Source organism: Primulina tabacum, chromosome 5 (assembly GCF_025594145.1).
Source record: "Primulina tabacum isolate GXHZ01 chromosome 5, ASM2559414v2, whole genome shotgun sequence".
Taxonomy (NCBI): Eukaryota; Viridiplantae; Streptophyta; class Magnoliopsida; order Lamiales; family Gesneriaceae; genus Primulina; species Primulina tabacum.
Genome location: NC_134554.1, coordinates 18026542 through 18054247, shown reverse-complemented (window position 1 = coordinate 18054247; position 27706 = coordinate 18026542). Strand labels below are relative to the sequence as shown.

General features: G+C 35.0%; 3 protein-coding genes across 7 annotated transcripts; all 3 read right to left on the bottom strand.

Annotated features, from left to right (window-relative positions):
• Window positions 1–304: 304 nt before the first annotated feature.
• On the bottom strand, window positions 305–2524 carry LOC142547193 (transcription factor MYBC1-like). Its single transcript, XM_075655353.1, has 2 exons — window positions 1194–2524; window positions 305–765 (listed from the first exon to the last, which is right to left on the bottom strand). Exon 1 carries the CDS (start codon window positions 2127–2129, stop codon window positions 1194–1196), a length of 936 nt encoding a protein of 311 aa, XP_075511468.1. The 5' UTR covers window positions 2130–2524; the 3' UTR covers window positions 305–765.
• Window positions 2525–4470: 1946 nt separating this feature from the next.
• On the bottom strand, window positions 4471–7057 carry LOC142544902 (G2/mitotic-specific cyclin-2-like). Its single transcript, XM_075651924.1, has 8 exons — window positions 6916–7057; window positions 6334–6481; window positions 6157–6214; window positions 5794–6069; window positions 5325–5702; window positions 5082–5240; window positions 4835–5013; window positions 4471–4727 (listed from the first exon to the last, which is right to left on the bottom strand). The coding sequence occupies exons 1-8, from the start codon at window positions 6950–6952 to the stop codon at window positions 4586–4588; spliced, it is 1377 nt and encodes a 458-aa protein (XP_075508039.1). The 5' UTR covers window positions 6953–7057; the 3' UTR covers window positions 4471–4585.
• Window positions 7058–20981: 13924 nt separating this feature from the next.
• LOC142547192 (stomatal closure-related actin-binding protein 3-like) lies at window positions 20982–26955 on the bottom strand. 5 transcript variants are annotated; one of them, XM_075655347.1, is made up of 14 exons: window positions 26452–26672; window positions 25951–26334; window positions 25532–25827; window positions 25223–25351; window positions 24519–24611; window positions 24102–24242; window positions 23638–23706; window positions 22978–23061; window positions 22671–22851; window positions 22184–22324; window positions 21971–22029; window positions 21694–21828; window positions 21401–21550; window positions 20982–21281 (listed from the first exon to the last, which is right to left on the bottom strand). In XM_075655347.1, exons 2-14 carry the CDS (start codon window positions 25955–25957, stop codon window positions 21243–21245), a joined length of 1524 nt encoding a protein of 507 aa, XP_075511462.1. In that variant the 5' UTR covers window positions 25958–26334; window positions 26452–26672; the 3' UTR covers window positions 20982–21242. The 5 variants fall into 5 exon arrangements, with proteins under 5 accessions (XP_075511462.1, XP_075511463.1, XP_075511466.1 ...); XM_075655348.1 differs by having other exon boundaries at window positions 22184–22300; XM_075655351.1 differs by lacking the exons at window positions 25951–26334; window positions 26452–26672 and adding an exon at window positions 26679–26955.
• Between the last annotated feature and the right edge of the window lie 751 nt (window positions 26956–27706).

The following is a 27706-nucleotide window of genomic DNA, read 5'->3' as shown; positions in this document are numbered from 1 at the left end:
TAATGTTCATCGTTTAAAATAAAACTATAATCGAAATTCGTGAATTTCAAATTCATCATCTCTCAAATGTTTAGTTTGTGTTTCGATTGAAAGATGTGAATATGGAGGAGTATTTGAATGGAGAATTCGAAATGATTCTATGTTAAAATAAATTTGGAATTCACCACGATGACTTGAAAAATAACTATTTTGGATTTGAAATCTTTCGTAAAAACAAATCTAAATATTCGTTATTATGCATTTGAAATCCTCAACTTCAAATACAACCATCCATCCAAATAATCTAAGTGTCACATGTCTGATTAGAGACTGTAAACACCGAGAGCAATTGGCACCAATATCCACAAATTATTTTCAACAAGCTACGAGTAAAGGAAGATTCAAATAGTTGGGGATCGACAAATTCAAGGAAAATACGGCTTCCCACTTCAGATGAACATTACAACTGACATTGTTTCTCTGGAAATCACACCAACTACAACAAGAAAACAACTTTAATATACACGATATAGCTGCATATGCAAAGGGGAAGTCGATGCCGTAGTTTACGCTCCGTAGATGCTTATCAGTGTTCTCAAATTTCTTGAAAAAGTTTCAACGCAGATCACCCTCAGGCATTGCTAACCAATCGGTTTTTAAAGCTCCTCATGTATACTATGTCGACTCTTATCCTCATTGAATCCCTCGAAAATTTCGATACCTCGTCATCTCAGCGACGCCAAAGAATTACTGTTTCAGGCTTTCAAGTATTGTGTAAAAGATCTACTGTAGATTCAATGGGGGAAAATCAGATAATTATATTGCTTCATCAATTTCTTTCTTTCTTTCTAGTATGTCCAAAGGGGGTCAAGTGTGATAACTGTCACTAGTATATGATACTCTAGAACCGACCTACTGCGACGAAAACCGACCTACTGCGACGATAATGAATTGGGAAATCACGGGCTTGACTGGATAAACTAAAGATAGAACTTACTAGACACAAACTAATCCTAATAAATGAACTAAGATTACCACATGAAGAGCAGAACAATTGAAGCAGCAATTTATTTAGCAATAAAATGCCAACAACTCCATCAAGAATAGCGGGAAACACGAAATTGAAAAGAAACACTAATTTTTTACTTCAAAGATTGGATTTTAACGATGACAACAAGCATAATTCCATGGAGATGTTTGACGATTATCCTTACTCAATGGTCCCCGGTTGGAAACAGTGTAAGAACTCTCCTCCCATTTGCTGCAGTAGGGGATTCTAAATCCTCCACAAAGGCAGGAGCCGCGATGGACCCGTTATTGCTTTGCACCGGTGTCCCAGTTCTCTGCATCTGGTGATGCGATTGCCTCATAACCGGGTGGTCAAACTTTCCATTTGGCGGCGAATTCCCAAAATGCCTGAACAGCTGCTGCAGCTGCGGATGGTGGTGCGGCCCTGGCCCTACCACCGCCATTTGGTGATGATGTTGCATTGCTGCGGCTGCCACAGGCACAAACGGCAAGAAATGCTCTGAATTTCCCCTGGCCGGGTGCAGAAAATGCGGTGGCACGGGCGAGCTGGCAAACAAATGGTCCGTAGCGGGGTCCATGCCGGAACCAGACAACCCCGCGGGACTGTTGCCGCCTCCGATTCCACCACCACCGTTGCTCGAAATGCCCTGCATCCGTTTCAAATATAGCCGGTACTTCTGCAAATGGCTGGCAACATTCTCCCTTGTAAGCCCATCAACACTCATCAGCTGCATTATCGTCTTTGGGACAGCATTCTTGATCCCTAGATGGGCCACCGCATCAACAAATCTCTTGTGCAGCTGCGGGGTCCACACCAGGCGGGGCCGCTTGAGGGTTCTCGCAGGCTCATCTGAACCAGGACCGCCTCCTGATCCCACCCCGGCGCCACTCAACTCCAGCGAGTCAAATTCGGCCGAGGAATTGGGCTGAGACGATTGGGTAGCGGACTGCGGCGGAGGAGGAGGCCCGTGGTGGCTCTGAAGGTTCTGATCCGGGGTAGGAATGTTGAAAGCTAGCGCTAGATCAGGAGTAATTAACGATTGCGACAAGGGCATCAACTCTTCAGGTGAAGGCAATTCATCTTCCCATTTGGAGAACCAATTCGACTCCTCTTCCCTCATAGTCTTCTTTCCTTTTATTCCCCCGCTTCTCGGATTCACCGCTACAAAAACTTGTTCCCGAAAAAGGAAAGCTTACGGGGTGCCAAAATTTATGCAGGAAAAAACAATTAAAACCCCTTCTCCTTTCGGTATCCCAACAATCCTTCTTCGCCCATGAAACAAAGAAATTGATTAATTTCCAACCAAATGAAAAGGGAATCAAGAAAAAGTTGTCTTTTTGAAGTGTGTGAGATGATACATAAAAGTAGAGGACTTCAAGAGCTGTGAAGTGCTTGCAGATTCGTGGACTGAGAAAAATTCACAGACCCTTGGAATTCTCGGACTCTCAGTCCTCTTCTCCCTCTCTCTACATAGGAGGAATGATTTTTTTGGATAGATTGGGTGGGGTGGGGGGGTAGTATATGGAGGGGTGATCGAGGTGGATCTTGTTTTCTTCTTTTCAGCTTTTATTAATGTTGTATGTGTGTGGAAATGGTATACGCTGGTTTTATCAAAAATTTGATTTGTTTGTTTTATTTTATTTTCCAGCATTTTGGGGATTATTTTTTATTTAATTCTTTCTTATCCTTTTTATGTAAATAATCATTTCAGGATTAAAAAAAAATCATGTCTATAAAACAAAATGAGTAGGTCTCTTGTGAGACGAGCACACGAATCTTTATCTGTGGGACGGGTCAACCCTATCGATATTCACAATAAAAAGTAACAATTTTAGTATAATAAATAATATTTTTCAATGGATATCCCAAATAAGAGACCCGTCTCACAAAATACGACCCGTGAGATCGGCTCACATAAGTTTTTGCATAAAACAAAATGAGTAGGTAACCCGTGAGATATATCAACTTGATTCATATTTAAAGTAAAATCAATATTTATAACATAAAAATTGAGAAATCTTTCTATATATAATAGGATTTTATCTTCTAAAGTTTTTTAATAGGTATCTTTATTTTTATTTCGAAAAAAATATTTTATTTCAATTTTTTTTAATCCTCTGAATTTTCAATTAAATTTTTAACCTCCGGATATCATGTGTATTTTATTTTTATTATTATTTTTTAGAGTATGTATTTTTAGTTTTATATACGTTCAAGCTGGCATTTGTGGAAAATGATATTTTAATTGAATAATAAATCATTAATGCGTTGGATAATGGCATGAGATGCGTTGGCGCGTGAATCACACTCCGGAATTTAATTGGGTCCAAGACAGTCAGTATTCAGTCATCTGTCATGTGATTTTGTAGGAATCAACGAAGTCAAGTTAGATTTTTTCCTTTTTTGTTTTTATTTAGTCTAAGAAAATAGGACTAGCAGCTTCAGAAGGGGACTGTTTTTACGGAGTAAGACAATTTTTACGACACAAAAAATCAACGTCTCATGATAAATTCAATGTAAAATCTTATGATATAATAACAAAATTTCTCGATTTAATTATTACAAATATCGTTGTAGGATATTTTATTGTATCTTTAGCATTATTTATTTTTTTAATATTTATATAGATAAAATTGGTACTTCTTTGATTTGGGTCATCAAAAAATAAACATTTTAATTCATTAAAGGGTAGAAAATTAATTATTTTGGATAATTGAGCTATGAGAGAAAAATAAATTATAATTATAATTATAATAAAGAGATGACGATGTCATCATAGTTTTTTTTTTTTAAAATGAAGACTTGTCATAATTTATTTATGAGCAATCATTCACATTCATTTTATTTAACATAAGATGACAGCGAGATAGCGAAATTAGAGATTTAATTAATAGGGATGAAACTAAAAATCTAGAAGAATATTTAATATTTAACCTAGAGGAACAAAACGTGACATGTAAGTGGATTTCAAATTAAATCAAGTGACGTTATGTGTGAAATTATAAAATCATAATAACTATTGTGAGACTGTTTCAGATCTCTGTTCCGACCCAACTCGTGAAAAATATCATTTTTTATGCAAAAAATATCATTTTTTCAATATAATTATAGATAAGAACAACCAATCTGACATATAAAAATTTGTGAAAACGTATGTACTCAAAAAAAAAATTACATACGCACTTAGAGTGGACGATAATATATTATTTTATATTAAAGGAAAAAAAGAGAGAATAATAGTATGGTAGATAGTCTTTTTCTTGTGATTAGGAGGGAATATTTTTGTGTGCTCGATGTGATTAGTGGTTGTTTGGTTGTCATTACGGATTCCTTATATATTTATTCTTCACTTGCATTACTTATTATTATATATGTGTCTCACTTGTTGGGACTAGAAAAGAGAAATCATCTAATTTAATGATGTTAATTTTTTTGTAAATCTATATAAAAATTAAGAAAAATTTAGGTCGAATTTGACCAAATTGTCATTAAGAAAATTCTTGCCAAAAAGAATTTATAGAATCAGGGATTGAACCCAAAAAACTACATGGCATTCAAGAATCGTAAAAGTCCATGTCAGTTGGCAGCCAAAAGAGATTTGGCTGGTGGAAGCAGAGCCACTGCCTTTCGATCCATACTCGTGTATTTTCTGTAGATCCCCTTGAGCTTGTTCTCTGCCGCAGCGGAATGGAAGCTAACCAGTAACTTTGCACAATCCCTGATCACCGAAAAAAAAAAAAGAAGAAGAAAAAAAGCAAGATCACACACACACACAAACAATCAAGAATTACAAGGCCAGTTTTTCTTGTAAAATAAGTAACGTACATAAGCTGCGGTTCTTGAAAACCGGTGTGTTTTTTAAGCGTTTCGTTCCAAAGGGGTGTCTTATTTAAAGTGCATCTTGCTGCATAGACTGCTGAGGCAGCAATCACTGAGGGACAGTACATTAGTGTAGCATAATTCATCATCCCAAGCTCAGCCAAGAAATAGACCATGTTCTCAACCTGAAGAAGACATAATAATTTAAGAACCTTGGGCATTTATATTTATACTAAAAAAAATTTGGTCGTACGTCGGAATCAGTCATGGATGCTTTGATGAAACGAACAAGAAACACGTATGGAGTCGGGACAGTCAAGTTCCATTCCAATTTCCCTAGTATCCGTTTTTCCATGAGCAAGACTTGGTTGTTTGAGTAGGTATTGTCTGAGAAGCCAACTAGCTCATTAACCTGCAATAAAAAACACATGGTTAAAAGAAGAGATATTTTACATAAATCCAAGCGAGTTACAATGTCAGATTTTTATGTATGCACCTCGGGGGCCCAAATTTCTTCATATTTCGAGGCTACAAGCATGGCACTCATGCCCACCAGCTGAAGTTCCCTTCTTGATGCAGTCGTGGCCGACAGATACCGGTCCAGTATGTTGATGGTCAGGTAAAGAGTCTCAGGAGAAAGCTCGAACTTGTAGTGAACTTGGATTAGCCAATCTATTAGAATCGCTCTCATTTTTTCATTAATTTCTGGCTGTGAATCCATGTAAGCATGTGGTGGCCTGCTTTCATTCTCGGCTGACTTGTAGTAACTGTACATTTCTTCGACATATTCAACAACTGCCAAGTCATTGTTCACATCTGCAGCATCAATATCCACTATGTCCTCCTTCTGTTTCACGCTCAGCCCATAAGCAGCCTGAAAATCAATCAAAATGTTTCAAAAAATGCTTCTGAAAATAGGCAAACAAAAGAAGCTGTAAAATCCCAGGGATAATGATTATAGAGACCTGGCTTCTGGCAGTAAGTGTTGAAGTAAGAGTTGGAGCTTGCTTTCTTGATGATAACTCATCCAACAAATTTTCACCAAGTTTTTCCTTATTCAATTGTGGCGGCTTCTCTTTTACGCGAACTCCATCTGTATCAGGGCTGATTTCAATGATCTCCTCAGGCTTAGATTTGGCAACATCCTTCTTTTGAACCAGTTTCCTGGCCAGGGCGGCTTTTTTATCAGGCAGAGCTCCATCGGCTACAATGGCTACATTTCCATTTACTGCCATCAAGTTCTGTGATTCAAGAGAATCCATAAAAATTTGTTAGTGAACGTAAACTTGAAAAAGACTATTTACAAGATGTTATTTCAAGAGACGCACCTTGTTGTTTTCGGAGGCGGCGGCCTGGGCATTGGCTAGTAATTGAGCACAGAAACTCCTGGAAGTTAATACCAAAATCTGATCAAAATCGATGAAACATAACACACACACACACACACACACACACTGAATTTTCATCAAATTCTGGTCGAGAACAAAGAAGAGAGAGTTAAATACCTTGTAATAGGTCGAGAAACCTGAGGAAGTGGCTTGCCGTTGACCCCACAAACGGCGACCATATTCCCAATGTCTCCAAGTGCACGTCGGTTCTTCGTTTCAGCTACCATGTTCTTCTGTTTAACGGCCCCAGGAATCGGTGCCTCGCCTATTAAATTTCGTTGTAGATCAGTCAAACAGTAAAGTAAATCTTGAAACAAAAAAAATGCAAAAGATTCAAAAGAACGAATAAAAAGATTGATCAATGCACGATCATGGAGCCACTGGGCACTGATAACAATTTCTAGAACCGAAATTTTACAAAAATATTTACATTCATCAAAATGAATTGAGACACAACTATCGCTACCTACACAAAGACGACCATAAACAATGGAATATGATATCATTAAAAATCACGGAAGTCCAAAAACTAAAAATAAAAACAAGAAGAAACCCTTCAAATTCAACGAACCCAATCGATCTCTTTTCGGAGCATGGCTATCTATAGTCTTTCATCCGATCCCAGATCAATAATAATAAATGAATAAATCAAACAAAACACACCCTGCAACAGATACAAACTAAGATTGAATCCAATACCTCTGTTCTTTGGCAGAATAACTTGTCTTGTCGCCATTATAGGAAAAAACTTCACCCTTTTTCTTCTTCTTCTTCTTCTTCTATCTCTCCCACAGACTTTCTACTCGCTGTGAAAAGCCACGGGAATTCGCAAAATGGAGAAGGGACCCTCCTCTTTTTTAAATTAGAGAACCAGCGCTTCGTTCCAACGGTCCTCCTTTTCTTGATTTTCTGGCCGTTGGATCGGAGAGATCGATCTGACGGTCTGTATTTATTGTTTGTAAATTTGCGTAATGCACCGCCTTGGGGCTTTGTAGCCGTTGGACTGTTCAATAGTTACCGTTGGATCATATTTTCTTCTGCCCAGTTTAGTAGGTATGATTAAGTGGATTATTTATTAATATTTTGTTTGATTTGTTTTGTAAACTTTAAGTTTATGATAGGTTTGACTATTTTCACAGTTTGTCTTGGAAAACAAATCTATGTCTTGAAGATGGACAATATCTATCTGACTACAATCACCAACACCGACAATCATGATCACCAAAATACCCCACAATAGCTTTTTCTCCCAGGGCACCTTTTGCTTTCTTCCACTAGTTCGAACGATGATTGTAGATTTAATTTCTGATTTCACCCGTACAAAAAAACTAATTAAACTTAGAACAATATGTAAGTGTTTTCTGTTGGTTCTTCGCTTCAGATCTTTCACAGATCTCACCTCATCTTTGCATCTTGAGGGACGAAAAAATGGAGAGAGTTTCCAATTGGCCTCTAATTTTTTGGAAATGGACTGTGAGGTTTGGGGAGAAATAAATAATGAATGAGAAATAAATGAAAATATAATATGAAGAGTATTTTGGTCATAAATATGTTTATCATGATGTTATCTTTCTTGTTGAATTCACATCACACATAATAAAATAATTTAACATTCTCTCACTTGGTCTATATAATTCAAATGAACTGAATAATCAAGAAACCAATCATCATCTAAAGTTAAGAAATAAATACATGAATCGTGATAGTAAGTGTTTTTATACTGAGTATTATCTTTATGTATTACATGTAACATATTCTTTAATAAACTTAATGAATAAAATCAATACTTTATTATAGATCGAACATTAATTGATATTATAACTGAATATGAAAAATATCATAACTGAATGAGTTTTAAAAATCAAAACTAAATGTATATATCATAAAATCTTCTGGAATCAAGTTCATCATCATTGCCACATAAATTCGTTCGAATATGTTTGATGATCATTTTATTTTGCTTTAATAGTTCTTCAACGACCAAAATACTTTATATTAATATATTTAATATGACATCGTTTTAGTCACAATCCGCCGTTATCCCTTTCCATTCCTACCCTATTCTCCATTCTTATTAGGCAGTCGCCATAACAATCAGAGAGAATACAACTGATGTGGCGCCCCAAACCTCACCACGTAATCATGCAACATGTGACGTCATATGCATAATTTTTTTTTTCTTTTCGACGACGTAATAATATAATGCATATACGACAAAATAGTGCAATCACCACACTATCTACGTCAGTGTAGCAGAAACAGTATAATAAATAGACACATACAACTCAAATAAGACAATAAGCTATACTGTCTCTATTTACTATCAACTACAAGACTGTTTGACTAGACACACCTAGTCCTTCACCACTATCCTGTCTCACGCATAGTCCAGTAACCTGCCCAACAGAAACAGCCCTCAAAGGGTGAGCATATACAACAATCATCATCGTAATACATAACAGTTATATTAACAACATAAAATATAACTGAAATCATAATAGAAATACCCCCTTTGCCGTTTCTGGACAATCAGCCAACAACAACCTCAACAACATCACAATGCAACAACACCGACGATACGTCGCACCCCAACACCGGCGACAACAATATCGTCGAACAAACAACAACATCGACGATACGTCGCACCCCAACACCGGCGACATCAATATCTAATATCGTTAAACGAACAACATCAACGTGACAACATCAACGAGACGTCTCCCAACAACAATAGTCAACAATATCAACAATAATAAACAACAACAAATATAATACCAAATCACCCGATTCCGGTGATTTATCATCGTTCAACACAATAGTATTCATCAATACTAAACAATAACAACATATGCTCGTACGTCAACACGTACCTGATAATCGAGTATATATACAATCTGGCTATTTCTTTGATCCCGAGGCTTGTGATGTATCTAAATAATTCAACAATAATTATCAGATCATTGTCACCGTATCAACACAGTTATAACAGCCTCAATATATAACATCAAATAGCCAACAACAATTAATTCAACAAAATATAAAACTCGATTATAAATTCGTATTGTTCAACAATTTAATAATCTGGTGTATTTAATTCACAATACTACCATCAAATACACCCTAATTAATTAACTTCAAATAATAGGCTATTTTACAACATCCGTCAAATTACGAAAACTTTATATCAACGTGTAGCCTATACTTCGTAGACTCCGAATATATAATCAGAATTAATAACAACTGACAAACAACTCTCCAATCTCAACCCAAGGATTAAAAATCCCTAATTATAATAAATTAGGAATAATTCAAAACAACAACACAATAATCTTCTCTACTTCGTTAAGATCATACACTACTCAACAATATTCAATTTCAGTATGATTTAACAATTTATCAGATTTATTCCAGAAATCGACGAATTTCAAACATGACCAAAACTACAAAATTTATACCTCAAATCGAATACCTCGTGTCAACGATCCCAGAACTGAAGTCGGTTCGTCGATTGGATAAACCGATAAGTCACAAAATCGAAAAGAAAATCAAAACTCTATTATACTCTCTCGTTTCTCTTCTGTGACTTTTTTTCTGTTGAATTGAATTCAAACATAAGATTCATATTTATCTATTTTTTTTAAAAAATTATATTATATTATATTAATAAAATAATATAATATAATATATAATATTTAACATTTTAACATCGGTATATCCATTTGGATCAGTCAAACGATTAAATTTTTCAAAACTCAAAACATGAAACTTCTATATCTTTGAGTTTTCTACGTTATATCCAAATCTCAAATCATTTGGACTTCATATGACCAAAATATGTCATATTTCATTCTTTAAAAATCATTAATTATTTAGTAATCTCATATTACTAAATCAACAACTTGTGATATTACTTCAGGCATTACAACTGAATTTTCGTAATATAATCTTAATGGTTTAGACATAAAATTCACAATTCTAAACCTAAAATGAAATTACTTAACATATATCAAACAACAGTGCTTCAAATAAGAGAATTATTTAGATCCCACAGTGGAGTAGCAAATTACTTACAAATTTTCAATTAGTCTATATATAAGCATGTAATATTAGCATGAATGTAACCCAAAATTTTTTCAAACTTTCTAGTGGTTAACACCCAGATTATTCTAACTTTCCACTAACCTTTTGATATACATAATGATTCATAATATTCTTAACAAAACTCAATGACGAAATAACATTGTGAAACCTTAAATACAACTAATGTAATATTTTTTTCAATATATATAGTTTTCTTAGTCTTTTATACTAAATGTCTACATCGCTATAGAGAATTTTTAATGTTATTTCAGATAACATTCTTCCTCTAGATCACCATTGAGCAATATTATTTTCACATCCATATAAGAGAATCTAAATTAAATAAGCTATTAATGTCATGAATGTATGAAGCGATTTTTCTTAAATATATGAGAAATTTTTTTTATGTAGTTAATTATCTTCCTTTGAGTTATTCATAGCAACAATTCTAATATTATGTTGTTCAATGTTGTCTAATGATACTTTGTTTGTCTTAAAGAATCATATTCAAAAAATGATGACTGAATCAACTTTTAAACTCCATTTTTTTATATTGAATTCCTTATCATTCATAGCATCGTACAACAAAGTAGATTTATTATTACTCATTGTTTGTAAAACAAATATCTCCGGATCATTTTTGGCTCCAAAATAATCACTCATGTTTGAGATACATCAGGGTCAGCTATTTGAGGAAAATCTCTTTTTCTTTCGAGAAGGGCATAGTTTCGTAGCCAAGTGAAAGAGTAGGACAGGGAGAGAAGACAAGTCTTGTTGACTCAGCTGTTAACGTTTTGAAAGAGAGAGAAGTGCGCTGAGGGAATCAATCCTCCTTGAGGGTGGAATTCAATTCCTCTCTGCTTTCTTTCATCCAGTCTGTCGGCCAAGTTTTTCATTCCTGTTTGATGGAATGGTGATTCGAGTTTTTCACCCTAAGGAATAAGACTGATGAGTTGAGGTGAAATCGTATCCGTCTCAAGCATCCTACTCTTATCAGTAAGCGCCTAATCTCTTTTCCTTTTTGAGTTAATCTAAATGCTTTCCCGCAGCAAGTAATGATGTTGTAATGCCCCAGATTTGACGACTATCCTTACTGTACCAATACAAGTCTTTCCAGCGTGCTTATGTTCTCACTCACACGTACGCTAGGAAACTTCCCAGGTGTCACCCATCCCAGAATTGTCCTAAGTCAAGCACGCTTAACTTTGGAGTTCTTATATGATGAGCTACCGAAATGAAGATGCCTCTTCTTGATATGAGTAGTACAAATCAAATATTTTAAGCACTCCTCAACTGTACAGTCCATTACATTGAACAGTCTCGGAATCCCTCTCATTCCGGTGTGGGATCGGTTCATTCATGTTCCCTCCACCTAGAAGCCTGCCAGGAGCCGCTCATTGTCCGTGCAACCTAATGGCACCGGCGATCACCCCTCGTCCTCTTCGGTCCCGGGCCTCACATACCCACCAGCTTCCGCTTGGTTCGTCCCTGAACCACACCGTACTAAGAGAGGTCGGCTTTGATACCAACTGTAACGCCCCAGATTTGACGACTGTCCTCACTGTACCAAGACAAGTCTTTCCAGCGTGCTTATGTCCTCACTCACACGTACCCTAGGAAACTTCCCAGGGGGCACCCATCCCAGAATTGCCCCATGTCAAAACACTTAACTTTGGAGTTCTTATGTGATGAGCTACCGAAAAGAAGATGCACCTTCTTGATATGAGTAGCACAAATCAAATCTTTTAAGCCCTCTTCAACTGTACAGTCCATTACATTGAACAGTCTCGGAATCCCTCTCATTCCGGTGTGGGATCGGTTCATTCATGTTCCCTCCACCTAGAAGCCAGCCAGGAGCCGCTCATTGTCCGTGCAACCTCATGGCACCGGCGATCACCCCCCGCCCTCTTTGATCCCGGGCCTCACAGATGTTTTTTTTCATCCCTGAGTCTGTTGGAGTGCTAAAGGAAACAATCCCATATAATCAAGTTCCAATCCTTCTGTCTTCCATTATTCTGCAACCTCCTGCCTTCCTTGAGGTTTGAACACAATATATTCTTTTGAAGTTATTGATTTTCTTAGTTCTACTAGATTTTCTTAATATTGCATCAACACTTTCCAATGATACTTGATCGTGTTGTTCAAATGAATGTTTAATATCTTGATGAGCATTAATATCAGTAATTTGTCAAATTTATAAGATTGATTTCACAACACACATTTTAACTTGATGAATGTTGTAAATAACAATCAATATATAATTTTCGTGGATAGATCATAATCATAATGATCAATATTTTCAATTTGTTTGCTCCCATTAATCAAGTTATTCTTAATAAATTTCACATCGCTTGGTTCCACAAACTTTATGATTTGTGATAGTTAGTAAAAGACATACCTATTTAGATTTTTTGGTATATATAATGAAATACCCATTAATGGTCATCAAGTCTAACTTGTTTTCTTGAAGATTGTCAACTCTTACCTAAGACAAAGTATATATACAGACACACACACACATATATATCCTAACTCATTTTAAAGCTTCCATAATTCAAACAACGTCTTTTGCATAACCTCAATTGGAATCCGATTTGATATATGCACAATTGTCCTAAGAGTTTCAGTTAACAAGCACTGAAGAAGTTTGGAGCTATTAATCTAGCTCCACACAATGTTCATCCTCAATATATCTACTATAATAGTCTTTTATCCATATCTTATTTCACGACATTACTTATCCAATTTTACCTTATATGTTTTATCAAACATCCAAAACATTCATATTTGTTATGAAGCAATTAGAAATATAAATGTGACGTCTACTACTAAAATACTACTAGAATTTTTTTTTTTGAAAGCTATGTTAGAAAATACTCATACACATGCATGCGAATAAAAGCAGTCAACCACTGAATAAAAATAACCGCAGTTAAATAAATCCTAAATATCATCAACTCCTGGACTACTATTTTGAAAAGAACTCAACATCATCATAGCATAAAAAGATGCAAAAACATGTTAAACATTGTTTCACCCCTGACTCATAAACATAATATGCATAAGAATGCCAGGTCCTCGGGTTATCGTGTACACTCTCAGCTCTGCCTACTCAATCTTCAGTGCCTCCAGTCTCTACCTCATCATGCTCACCTGCATCAATCACACCTAGTGAGTCTAAAAACTCAACACACCTGAACCGTTATAACAAATACATACACATAACATGCAACATTGAAAAGTATTGTAATTAAAATAAACTTCATGATCCTTACAAGTGTGAACTTAAACATAACGTAACATAAACATATTCAAATAATTAGTTGTGACTTTCATATCAGCTCTAAGTCGATGGATCCATCTACGTATAACCGCAGTAACCGACGGCGGGGACATCAGCGACAATTTTACCCGTCAACTGAGCCTTGGTCTTACATGTTCATGTTCGTATAAGTCACAACCAACTCATCTCCTTCAAAAACATGTCATCGTATACATCACTTATAAAATTCATGCATATATACATAAATTTCTTAAAACCAAGCATGCAACGTATTTTCCCATATAATTCATAAAAATTCATATTCATGATAAACACATACATTTTAAACATGTAATTTCGGTTATCAGGGCTCTATCATGATTGCTAACTTGACCCACGTGCAAAATGACCATTTTGCCTCTGGAAACCCTAATTGACCATTTTATCTATGGACCTCAAAATTTCGACCCGAAGTTGCCCAAACTTATTAAAGCACCTCAAAACATATTTATAACTGTTACCTAGACTTAAGCTCGAGCCCATGCATTAATTTCTATAATTCGTTTTAAAACTTGGACCGGAGTCCCGTTTTGATCCGAATTAACCCGAAACTCAACCAAACTTTTCCAAACTTAAACCGTGACTTAACCACCCATGACCGACCCTTAAATAACATATTTCAGACCACCTACAACCTTGGAATTGCCCCTTGCAAGCTGTTGGAATTTCTGCCCGATTGGTCGAAACCATAGCTACACTCCTAACCCAATAACTCGACTCCACCCCGAACCAGCCCGTACCAGACCCTAAATAGACCTTAATAGTCCCCTTTGGACCCTCTTGGATTGACCTAGCCATGTCCCTCAGCCCCATGCACGCGGAAGTGCGAGCTTCTCCCGAACACCACAAAACCGAGCTCTAACCGTGTCTATCCCCTTCGATCTACTCCTAGCCCGCAACCAGCTGTGCTCGAGCCATCCTAGGCCATGTCTCGGACCAACCAGAGTCTGGTCCATATCCTAGAATGGCTCTTGCGCCGCTGCACACGAGCCATCATCAGATCTAGCCAAGATGTACACTTGACGACCCAACCATTTGGCCCCTTACCTAATATTGATCTCGATCTGATCTTGGCGCCTAAGGACCTTCAAAACCTGCTGCAAATCGTCCCTTAAACATCAGAGCCTGGCAGCCCCTTCGAAAATGTCAAAAAAACGCGAGTTACATGATGAAAAGTGAAGTGTTTCCACGTAAATTCGATCCATATGAACATAAAATAATAAATCCGATGTTTCTCGTGCATAAACACAGAAATAGACATATATTGATGTGAATGATGGGAAAAATGAGGTATAGGGCATGTCTTTGCGTATATACGCTCGAAAACATGGACAACAATCGCGTAGAACGGATGCCGGAGGGACGGGGAAGAGTTCCTATGAAAATTTCTTGAGAAAACCTAGCAAGGTTGCTGCTGGAAAATCACGAGAGCTGCTGGATTTTTAAGAAGGGCGGCCAAGTGTGTGAGTGAGGGAGGATTAGGGTTTTGGGGTAGGGTTTGATATAATATTAAGTGTATATTGGGCCCATAATTAAAATAATGAGGATGTGCAGGAGTCTAGGCCCAATATATATTACAATAGGCCCATTAAGTCCAATATCACACTCGTAAAATATTTCGTTGAAATACATTTTTGAAAATATTACCCGAACTCTCAAAAAGTTCCCCGTTTTGCTAAAAATTACATATCGATTAAGATATGACTCGATGCATAAAAATACCTTAAAACCTATTTTTCGAAAATCTCTCATATTTACATCATATATTAAATAATAAAAACATTTTTCCTTAATTGTCACCGGTCTCCATTCCTTATTCGAGGATGAAATACTGCTAAATGCCCTACATCATGCAATCTTAATGAACCAAGAAATATAAACACATATTCATGTCACAATCATGAATTTAAAATAATTAAACACACATTTTAACAAAACTCTAGATTTGCATGCAGTCAAGTCACGTCGTTCGAATTTCTAGATCTTACAATATATGTGGTGAGTAATCATAAATAAATGTAATAAAATATTTCTGATCACCCAATTTTATATCCGGACAAAAATATCAATAAGTATGATCTCCAATATGTTTGAACCTCTCTTAATAGCTTTATTTGACACATTGGTGTACTCATTCTCAATGTAGTCCAAACAAGTGTCAAAACCAATAGAAATTCAGATGTCACATTATAGATGAATACTGACTGTATTTCTTAATATCAATATTTTCTTGAAAATGCAAAAGTGATATACTTTTATAAATAAATGTGAAAAAAAAACATTAGACAAAGTATCACTTCCATAAAATATCATATTTATACAATAAATTAAATGATAAACCTAAAAAATTAAGGAATATCTATTTGATACTAGTCTTGAAACAAAAATCAAATTTCTAGAGAAAATTGGAATCAAAAGTATTTTTCAACAATAATGTAAAACTACCACGCAAGTTTCAATAAACTCTACATGTGAGATAATCTAGTTTACCAAATATATGATGTATGAATCACTTCCTAATAGCTTCTTTGGGTCTTGTAATCCTTCCACGATTTTGATATCATGGACCATAGAATCGTAATCAATCCAAATGTTATGATTAGTATTGACTATATTGGATTATAACTAATGAGAGTTGAGTAGTAATGTTCATACATTATCCCTCCTCCATAATAATCCACCATCTTCTTGACACATATGGTTGAAAACTCATTTATTGACAATTTAATCTTATATGTGTTTTAGAAGATATTAAATGAGCCATAATGTTGAGCAAGAGAGTTTAAAATATTGTGAACCAGAAATATCTCAAATATCTCCACCTGAATAGTATTAAACTGAGTTGTTATACCTCCTCACGAGAATGACACGATCTTGCACTCGAATACTGGTGAGTTTTATAAGTGAAAACTATATAATTAAGTTAATTGTGATTGTATGGACATTATCATGTTGTTCGATTGAACCACTTATCACATCAGAAATATTGATATTTCTGAAACTATTTGAGTCTCACTTTGAAGGATTTGTTTTGACACCCTTAAAAATGTTTCAAACATAATATTCTCCATAAACTGCAATAGCTTGTGTTCTAAGAATGAATACACCGATAAATTAAATCGAGTTTGGTTTTCAAACCAAGCGAAAGATACTCAAAATAATTCTTTGTTAAGAAAACTGAACAGTTTAAAGCTTTTAGATTGTGTACACTGAATAACTGAAATAAGGGAGATCAGTTCGGGCTTGTATCAGTTCAGTTACGGAAAGAACTGAATTGATTTCAGCTGAACTGATCAAGTTAGTTTTAAAAACAATAGTTAATCAGTTAAAGACAGAAGATATGTTTATGAATATTCGGAGACTTCAACTGCTAGTACGTCACCTCTTCTACCATCTCGGGTAGGATCCACTAGAAAACTTTGATTTATATAACACCTTGTACAAACCCACTCTAGAAGGGCAGCACCCAACTAGAACTCCTAGCACTCAAGATTGCAGACAGTACCAAACAATCTGCATAATATTTAACGTCTTTTATGCCAAAACTACAAACACATTGTTTAACGTCTTTGTGTGAAAATTCACTTAGCTAAACAATAAGTTCAACTCTCTGTATATGTGAGTGGTTGTGTGTGAATGTGTGAGAACTGATCTAATCAATACAACACGAAAGTGTTCTCACACAGCTATGCTAATTGCTTATAGTAAGCTGATATGAAATGAGCACGCCCTCTGTTTTCTTCATACACTAGTATTTTGTTGTTGTTCCACAACTTTCTTCAATGATCTTTGATGGATCGGTTCTAACACCTGTGAGAGTGATTCAAACACAATGTTCTCAATGAGCTGCAGTAGCTTGTGTTCTAAGAATGTAAACACCGATGAATTAAAGTTTAGTTTTAAACCAAGCGGAAAATACTCGAAGTAATCCTTCGTTAAGAAAACTGATCAGTTTAAAAAGCCTTTTAACTTGTGTCAACTTATTAACTGAAATAAGAGGGATCGGTTCTTGCTTATATCAGTTCAGTTATGGTGAGAACTCAACTGATTTCAGCTCGAACTGATCAAATCAGTTTAAAGTAATAGTTAAACAGTTAAATACAAAAGATATATTTATGGATATTCGGAGACTTCAACAGCTCATACGTCACCCCTTCTACCTCCTCGGGTAGTATCCACTAGAAGAGTTTGATTTATACAACACCTTATACAAACCCACTTAGCTTAGGACTTACATCACTGTCTAATTGAACTCCTAGCCTAGACTGAAGGCTGCACCTTCCGGCCAACACTTGTCGAACGTTTATGTGTTAAAAGACTACATGCACAAGTTTAAACTCTTTGTGCAAGACTCACTCAGCTATTCAATAAGCTCTACTCTCTGTATATGTGATTGATTGTGTGTGAGTGTGTAAGAACTTATATATGAATACTACACGAAAGTGTTCTGACACACTGAGAATTTTGCCTAGACTAAACAATTTGCATGCCCTCTTTTTCTTTTTTTTTCTGATCTTCACACACTTGTTTTTTGATGGTCTTTATATTGTATTTATATAGGATTCGTGTCCGTAAATCAAGACTCATCAAATATGTTCGTTGCAGTTTGAATTTGTTCCTCGAAATTTGTCTTGTACTTTCTGACAGCCATTCTGGAATATTTTGACTTTAAGCTCTGCTGCAACGTTCATTATTGTCCTTTGATCGGACAATTGCTTTTATACTGTTGTGCACAGCTGGATTCCACTTAGATAAGCTTGTCGTGTTCTGCAAACTGGTCGGCTCCTAACTGATGTTCTGAACTGGTCAGTTGAACTGGTCTTGAACTGGTGTGGTGAAATCAGTTGGCTCGTCAGCTTAACCAATATCATTTATTCAGTTGAACTGGTCAGTTGGGCTCTTCATCAGTTGAACTCTTCATCAGCTGACCGGGCTTTTGAAGGTCTTCTGCTGAACTACCTATCAGCTGGACAATCAGTTGAACTTGTCTTTGATATATCAATTGAACTGGTTCAGTTTGAGCAATCAGTTGGTGCTTTCAGTTTGCGTCTCGATAGCTTTAGTTTTGGCTCGGTAACTGATCCGTTCGAAACCTGATTAGTTTCAGCTTTCTGCGCACTTGGGTAAATTCATTAGAAACAAAATAACAAGTTTTGTTAACATCAAAATCAAGATTGCGAACATGAAATGTTGCAACAGTCTTGATATGGTATTTATAGTCGCTTAGTTGACCGTACATGAAGACTCAACAATAATGTCAATTGTATTTGCATGTGCTTCCTTATGATATGTTTCTTCATTCTGAAAAGTTTTGAGCTCTGCTGCAACATCTATTATTGTACCTTCGTCTGTGAAGTAGCTTGTACCTTATATATTCGTGCTTAGCTGGATTCCATTTGATAATCTTGTCGTGATATGCGAATTGATCAGTTACAGCTCATGTACTGAACTGGTATGGTGAAATGAACTGATTTCACTGTTTCCGTTGTTTTGCTTCAGGTGGGTTCTTCATTAATTGGACTCTTCATTAGCTGGTCGGGCTTCTGAAGATCTTCTGTTGAACCACCTATCAGCTAGACAATCAATTGAACTAGTCTTTGATATATTAGTTGGACTAGTTCAGTTTTGAACCAGTCAATTAGCGTCTCGATAGCTTTAAATTTGGCATGGGAACTGATCAGTTTGGGACCTGATCAGTTTCAGTTTTTATGCGCACTAGATAATTTTGTTAGAAACAAATTAACAAGTTTTGTTAACTTCAAAATTAAGATTGCGAACATAAAATATAGCAACACGGTTTTCATAATGATAGTCATATATATAGTTGGTTTCAGTAATATCAGGTGGTTCATCTTTCCTAATAATAAATTAGTGTTCATTAAGCCCATATGAAGAATAATCTTCCCCTTTCGCACATTACAATTATAATTTTGAATCTCGAGAATTTCACAAATAATATCATAGTAATTAACATGACAATACACCGGAAAATAAATCAGTAAAATACATGTTAATTTTAGCAAATGAACCAATAAACCACATGTCATGTTTTAACTATGTAAATTATGCTATAAATATAAATCATCAACATAAAAATTGCACGTGTGTTTGATTTTTAATTCATTAAGATTCATAAAACTTAGTGATATAACAATTGAGTTGTACTCCATTATTAATGCTTGAGGGTAAATTTTAAAAATAATTCAATACCATATCTTAATTAATTACATTTAACATAATAAAACTTCACGTGAGATAAATTTCATTATCCAAACATAATTAATCACAATTTATATCTCTTACGACCGAATGTCATTCAAAAAATGGAACGAAATTTGGCTAGAAAACAGAGATTGAAAATCTCATAGATTAAAAGCGCGATTTTTTTGGCTATCGTGTCTGACTTCATCTTCCACCCAACGGTGCCGTAAGGTCGCCCTGACACGAGATTCCGACCAGTAACCTCAATTGTCGGATTAGGATTTTGTACAATGACCCCATTGGACAAAATTCAACCTATGTTTTTTTCTTCGATTTTCAATTTTTCGGATTTTTATTTTGGAATTTTTTGTTTTTATTATTTCGAAAATGATGTAAAAATGAAAATTATGCCCATATAAAGTTTCATAATTTTGCCTTGATCGAAAATCTCAAATATATTAAAGCGGAACAAAAACCGCTCTGATAAGAATGATTAAATATATAATATAATAATGAATTGAATACGATTTTGATATGCGGATATATAACCAAGAACAAATTCTAATTCCTAGTCATTGATATTGAATTTGAGACGATGACTGTTGAGATTCAACGAACACTGAAAACATGAATCTTCTAAACATATATGTAATTGTATAGATAATGTATTTCTGAATAAGTATACAATTTTAAAGGACTTTATAGATGATCTATAACAATCACAATCAGACTCAAGAATTGACAAATATATTTATTGTTTGAATCCAGATAATATTCTTGATTCATCTTTTTTAAGTATAAGACATCTTCTATATTTATCTTAATGAAATGTATTGATCACAAGTTTATAAAATAATTTAACAATCGAATCCAACTTTCTATATAAATAATTATTAGAGGGAATTGTAGAGAGAAGCTCGTTTGCTTTACTCGAGTTCGATTGATTGTGTTTCAATTTTTATTTTAGCTCAAGCTCCAATTCAACTTTAAACTGGCTCACAGGTTTATAACTATTTTTTTTTAAAAAAAAAATTTTCGTATATATATTTAAATAATATTTAGAATAATATGTAAAAATTTATAAAACTTTTTATTATAATTAATTTAATATTCGAAAAACATAAGCACATAGATAAATAGATAGATATTGGCATATTTCAAATTTTCAACTACACAAATGGGCGATTGTAAATATGAAGAGAAAGCTCTGAATTGCAAATCATCATCAAGAATGAACTAACAATAGAATGAAGGGCAGAAGGTGTTACAAACTACTACATCTGAAATAGGCAACACAAAAACCATGCCTACGACGCAATGTAATGACTAACGGGAGCCGAACTGATCAAACTCGAATAAAACACACGCACACATACACTCGGAGTTGTCTAGCATCAATCAAAAGGTAAGTAAATCTAAGCCCTTACAGCAGTGCATCGTCATCTGGACCGGCAAGCAACACCTGGTGAATCAATCACCATTTAGAATCTTGTTCTAATGGAATCCAAATTTGATAATAGGGAAAGCGAGGTGTTGTATCGTTTCAGTGTAAAAAAGAGAGATAAACAAGAAGCTACTTACATTGCAGTCAGAAGCATACTTTCTGGCAAGAATCAGGGCTCCATTTCTTTCGTTCTCAGATTCGAACACGACAACAAAAGATTGTCCTTTTCGAGCCTGCCAAAACAGTGACTTGGCCGCAGAATTCCCTCCTCCTCTGAACCCACATAGCTGAAAAAGATTATTGTCGAAGAGATTAATGCCAGATTGATGGTTATAATCCTGGATTATTTTTCTTAGGATTGTGACATATCAGTTCACAGTCAGTTTCAGGTGCATATTCGAACCAGCTGTATGATTACCACTGTCTATACCTGCATCGACTTTGAATATGATTCTCTGGCCTTGGTGATCCATCCTCTACTAAGTTTTATTCTCGTTTTACCAACGTGAAACAAGTGCACGGATTGTGATGAATAATTCCGTTCATTCATTTGAGAGATAACAACCTGTAAACCGGAGAGTAGTAGCATCTCAAAAATAGATATTTCAAGAATTATTTAAACATGGTATGATAATAAACTAAGTTTAAGATTGCTCCATAAACTGGAAGATGCAATTTAAATAAGCATAGATTCTAGGGTCACGTACGTTGAAATCATTGTTTGGTTTCCGCAAAAGTGTCTCTACATAGCCTGCCAAGTTTACAGCTGTAGGGGCAGAATTAAAAATGAAACCTCATTAGCCTTCCTATCCTCTCAAATTTTGTATATCGTCAAAGTTACGACAGCAAATAAGCATGAAAAGCAACCAAGTAAAGATGGAATCGTAATTCTTAACAGAATCCATTAACCATTTACGAACCTTTATCGATAGGGCCATCTGTTGTAAGACAGATCTTTTGGTCATTTGAGACTATATCCACTTGTAAAACTCGACCAACATCAATAGGCTCCGGTGCATAAACACACTTGTTTGCACCTAGCAGGGGGAATAGATGATGCTCTAACATAAATGAAAGAAGCCATACACAAATTATTCTCCTAAAAAGATTGTGTAATTAGTAGAAGTTGGAAGAAGAAAACATTGTGGCCGTCTCTTTGCATTCTCAACTTTTGATGAAAACTTGAAAGACAAAGAGTGCATGTGCTCGATCCGACAATACCATTACTTGAATATGTTCAGACTTTAGTTTTTCGTGGGACCTAACTTATACTTTTTATGCATTGGATACGGAAACAAAAAAGGTAATTGAATTTAGTTGTCCACGTCAGGCTTGATATGAAATAGGAAATCCACAAATCAAAGAAACAATGCACCATAAGCCAAAGAGGAAATGAAGAATCGATACCTAAAATAGGTTCCCTGCGGCTGGATTGAGAAGACAAACGATACCATTGGACTGAACATTTTGCAAGCTCTGCTGCTTCGTTTGAGCATGACTGAATCCGCAAAATGGAACCTAACGACTGAGAACCACTTAGCTCATATAACTGGTTTGAACTGTCCTCAGCCATCCTGCTCATTTGCAACTGTGAAGCACAAAGACATGTAAGTCTAAACTGAAGCTTGAAACAGAGAGTTTAATTATGACAAGACTGTAGCAATAGAGTTATCTAACAGTATTTGCAAAAGGGTGATGGAAGCAAATGCCAGACCTCATTTTGAAGTTGAACTGAAACTATACATTTCTCTCTAATTTGAAGTCTCAGTTCTCGAAGTTCATGTTCCATCTCCATGACCTTCCAAATACCAAGTAGTTTGTAATTATAAACTGAATGAAATAATAGGGAACGGAAAACCATCAAACAAGGAATGGTGCAAAGCATACAACTAAAAAATAGCACAACACTATGAGATTGCTCACAGTTTAAGTAATCCATAAATTAAAGAAAGTAATTATATACCTTTAATGGTATCCGACAAGGGAAAAGAAAGATTAAAAGTGATTTTTATGATCGTATTATTTTGGTAATTACAACCAACATTATCAATCTCTACTAGAAAATTATAAATTGCATGAACTAGCCAAATGTAGCTTAAGCTATATACTGTTGCATCTCAAAGCATGCTTTAACAGAATAATCAAATCAGAAAAGTTCAAGAAATGCTACAAAGTTCAGCTACAAGACAGGGATCATGTAAACTTCAATCTAGGATAAAAATGTCAACTATATTAACCGACATATCTAGCCATTTTTAACATGAATTAATGAGTCAGAATGGAGTAATCATATTTAAAAATATCATGAATGGCTACAAAAGAACATAGTTTCACATAAATGTTGCGTAAAACCAAAAAGGCTATTTCGACGTACTTTAATAGGCTGATGCTTTATTTTGATTTTTCTGGCTTCTTGAACCTCTTCGATTAGTCCCTCCAATTCCTGAAAGTTTGGAAACTCTAGATATCATAAAAAAGGATGGAATCTGCAGTGAAGATAATCAAGGGGGAAAAAAGGAGCAGATATCTTGAAGCTGCTCAAAGGTCAGTTGTGTAGGTAAAGAAAAATTGATAGGTTTATTTGAAAGAAAACATGTTATTTTGTTTGATTTGATTTCTATAAGAAACAAACTAAGATAAATCAAACCAAATGCAGCAAAGAATGAAATATTTGATAATTTTCATTGTGCTTTTCACGTCTGCATTTTTCTAAGTTTATTACATTTCCCCACGTAGCCATAAATGAATGATTCACATCTGAAGATAAACAGCATAATACTCAACACAACAAGACAATAAAAAAAAAGCAAATAAAATTGTCCTAAACCACAATGTTACCTGCTGTTTTCCTGAACTTTGGTTTCTCTCTTGTTCCTCAAGTGCTTCTCCGATCCTCTGCACAACTGCTCTAGCACTCTCAATTTCGGCACAAGCAAAGGACTTCTCTTGGTTGACCAACTTTTTAGCATCTTCAGTAGCCTGCAAAGAGAGCAATTTAACTTATCCAAAATCCATAAAGGCGAGAGGAAAAAATTTTACAGGTGAGTTCTTGATGACAAAAAAATAACCGCAAAAATATTAGATCCTAAATACAAATAAAATAGTGTGTATATGTTGGACACTCATTAGGTGAGATTAGATACTTGAAGCAGGAAATCTGAAAGTGTCAGCTTCTGCTGACACCAAGCTAAAATGTGTTAACTAATTGAGTACAAACGTGGCAACTATGACAAAGTTTGTGTCCTGCGTGTCAACCTGATTCAGAAAGTTCACTAGCTTTTTCACTTCAAACTTCTCCTGAATTAGCTCTCCTTCTTTTTGGGTCAATTTTACGGCCAATGCCTCCACCTGGAACATTAACATATGAGCACTATAACGTAAGAGTCCACTAGCATATCGATTAAAGCTACAAAAATATGGAAAGATTACCCCGAGTGCACAGCAGTCAGATAGTTAATAGCTAGCTATACATATTGCTACAAACTAACAAATAATTGCTAGAGAACCACCTGAAAGAATAATATATTTTGGTCCTTGTTGTTTGGATATGACGTGAAAGAACTCCACTATTTTCATTTTAGGTATGATTATAATGCTCGTTCGGCAATCTTAGAAACACTGATCAATCCCCCATTGTAAATTCTATATAGCCAGTTAGCCACCAACTCAAGCAGCTTTCCAAACTAATTTCAAAAATATTTTTTGCGTTTCTTCCAAATCAAGCTCATCAAGGAAAAAGAGGAAACAAACATACAAGTCTGAGGCTTTGAAATGGTTAACTAATATATCGTTGTTTTGGCCGCTCTTTTCCGAGTGATGATACAAGGGTCGAACAAGTTCTGAATAATTCAAGATCTAACAACAAACTCACCAATGCAGCAGGAATCTGAATAAAATGTTCGTGAAAAATTAGCAAAGAAACTTAATTACATAGAACATGATGATCACCATAAACTGACCATCGAAATAGCCTTTTCCACGTCTTCTTTGTTCTGACCAGCCAATCGTCCTCTCAGATATTCCAACGCATCCCTAAGCTTCTTCAGAAGCACGTGTCCGTCCAAAGAAGCTACCTCCCTAAGTTTAGCCTGAATTCCACTATAGATTTCATCATTCATCTCATCATTTTATTTTTTGTCATCAATGTTAAAGTTATAGGAAAATTTTGAGAAAAATATAACCAAAGAACACTGTTTCAAGATTAAAAAAATCCTTATGTTACAATAGCCCAAGAGACTAAATGCAGAAGCAAAGTGGCATTAGGAGACCTCATCGGACAACTTAGCTGCAGCAGCCAAATTCTTATCGAATTTGCTGGCAAGGTCACGAACAGACAAACGCTCATGTTGTTCCTTTAGCTGATTTGTTTCCTGAACAACCACCTCCTTCAGGGGTGGACCCTTAATGTCCTCCTTGATCTCTTCTAACACATGATTATCAGGCCCTAATTTGTATTTAGGAAACTGATTAGACTTGAAGCTCACATCAGCTGACACTGACCAAACTGCCGGCACCTCATCGCCGAATTCAGGACTAACCTTCGTCATTGGCCTGAGTTTATGTCCTGTTACGTCGAGGGCGGAATCATTTTATCTCAAAGAAAACAAATGATTCAATCAAGATAATATGCAAGTAAAGAACACCAAAGCCAACTCAAGTTACTTGCTTTTAGAGGAACTACACTAACCGTACATTGAAAACAAGGAATCAATCTGAATGAATTTGGCTGAAATGCGGTTATAATGGATAAAAAATTAAAATATTTATAAGCTGTCTTCAACAATCTAAAAGAAGTAGTCAGAACAAATAAAGGAATCAAAGCCAAACAGGGAAAAGGTAGACCTGAGAACCAAATCAAGAATTAAAAAAATAGTTTTCCTCTCACAAAAACAAACAGCTAGAGCAGAATCCAAGAATACGCTTTGTAAGAACTGCCGACGCCAAACAGAAAACTGAAGAAGTCCCAATTCTTCTAAAGAAATACTTCTCTCAAGAATGATCTCTCACTGTCTTACAGTACAAAGAGCCAAACTCCCGAGAAAATCGAATCTTTAGAGATTCATCACAGAACCTAAATTTCCGAGATAACAAGGGTTGGCAGGACAGATGAATTATATGCAAAAAAATATTGTAGAATTGAAAAAGATCAAAACAAATAAAACAAAAACAAAAACAAAATCTTACTCACAGTGACAAATCATTATTGCATACAATGCAGAGGGTGCTACAGTGAGAAACGATGGCTCGAACTCATGTTCTCCTTCAAAAACTCGTTAGGCAGAAATGGGTAGGAAAAAAGAAGAAAAAAGAACCGAACTTTCACATAGAAAACCAGAAGGGTTGGCAGCCCAGATGAATTTAATGCATGAAATAATTATAGTACAAATCAAAAGATTTAAAAAAAAAATATCTAACCTACAGTAACAGATAATAGTTCCCACAAACTTCACAGAATATACTGAAGTAGAAGCAATGGAACATATTCACATTCTTGACTTGACCTGCATCACTTTTCTTCAACAATTAAGCTATGGACAAATAAAAGTCATAATAATAATAACAAAAATATATTCAGAAAAGATTGGTGCAAGCAAATATGTGAAGGGAAGAAGAAGCTGTAAGCTTTTTAAAAAAGCAAAAGTGAGAACTGAAAAGCAAAAGGTTTGACACCATTCTTGCCCTCGACGATTATGTCTCTCTCTTTCCCTTTTCTCTGCATTGACACCCAGTCAAAAAGACTCTCGGAACTCATATACATTGTGAAATAACACACAAGTCCTCGGAGGAAATATTTTGTAGTTTCAAAATCAAAATCTTTATTGTGAATTTTTTATAATGAAGTATGTGCACTCTCGATATAAAGTGTGTATAAAATAAATAGGAAAATTGATTATTTAGTCTATTTCAAAGTCATAATTTCAAAAATGACCTTCTTTATTACACATTTTGCATTATGTCTTATTTAATTTAAAAATCCTAAAATACCCCTTTTCTATGAACACATGTTCCATTTTCGTGATTCATTTGTTTAATTATCTATTATTTCTCTTTAAGAATTGATTTAACATTTGTTCTGTTTTATTTAATTTATAATATATTAATTTTTTTAATACTAGTTACTTATATAAATAAACATATTTTAATAAAATTATGAATTTTTAGTTTGAATTAGTGCATACGAAACCACCAACATTATAATATTTTAATTACGATTGTTGCACATCTAAAATAATATAAACAAAATCATCAATCATCATGTTTATGAAACGTAATAATTACATCAATGTGAGTTTATACAAATATAAACAAAAAATTTGATGGTCTCAATTAATTCTCTACTTTATTTCATGCTAACAGTTTATGAGTATGCACAACAAACCTTCAAAAAAATAAAATGCATAAAAATGATACTCGAAAAAAAGAATTATCTCAAATTATCACCA

Bases quoted from the DNA above. Each gene is read 5' to 3' on its own strand.
- LOC142547193 (XM_075655353.1), bottom strand. From the start codon at position 2,129: ATGAGGGAAGAGGAGTCGAATTGGTTCTCCAAATGGGAAGATGAATTG.
- LOC142544902 (XM_075651924.1), bottom strand. From the start codon at position 6,952: ATGGCGACAAGACAAGTTATTCTGCCAAAGAACAGAG. The intron at 6,215-6,333 runs GTATTTAACTCT...ATTAACTTCCAG, and splicing joins GTTTCTCGACCTATTACAAG to GAGTTTCTGTGCTCAATTAC. The intron at 6,070-6,156 runs GTGCGTCTCTTG...CTTGAATCACAG, and splicing joins CCGCCTCCGAAAACAACAAG to AACTTGATGGCAGTAAATGG.
- LOC142547192 (XM_075655347.1), bottom strand. The intron at 23,707-24,101 runs GTAACATTGTGG...CCAAACTTTCAG, and splicing joins AAAGTTCAGGAAAACAGCAG to GAATTGGAGGGACTAATCGA. The intron at 21,282-21,400 runs GTAAGTAGCTTC...TTGATTCACCAG, and splicing joins AGTATGCTTCTGACTGCAAT to GTGTTGCTTGCCGGTCCAGA.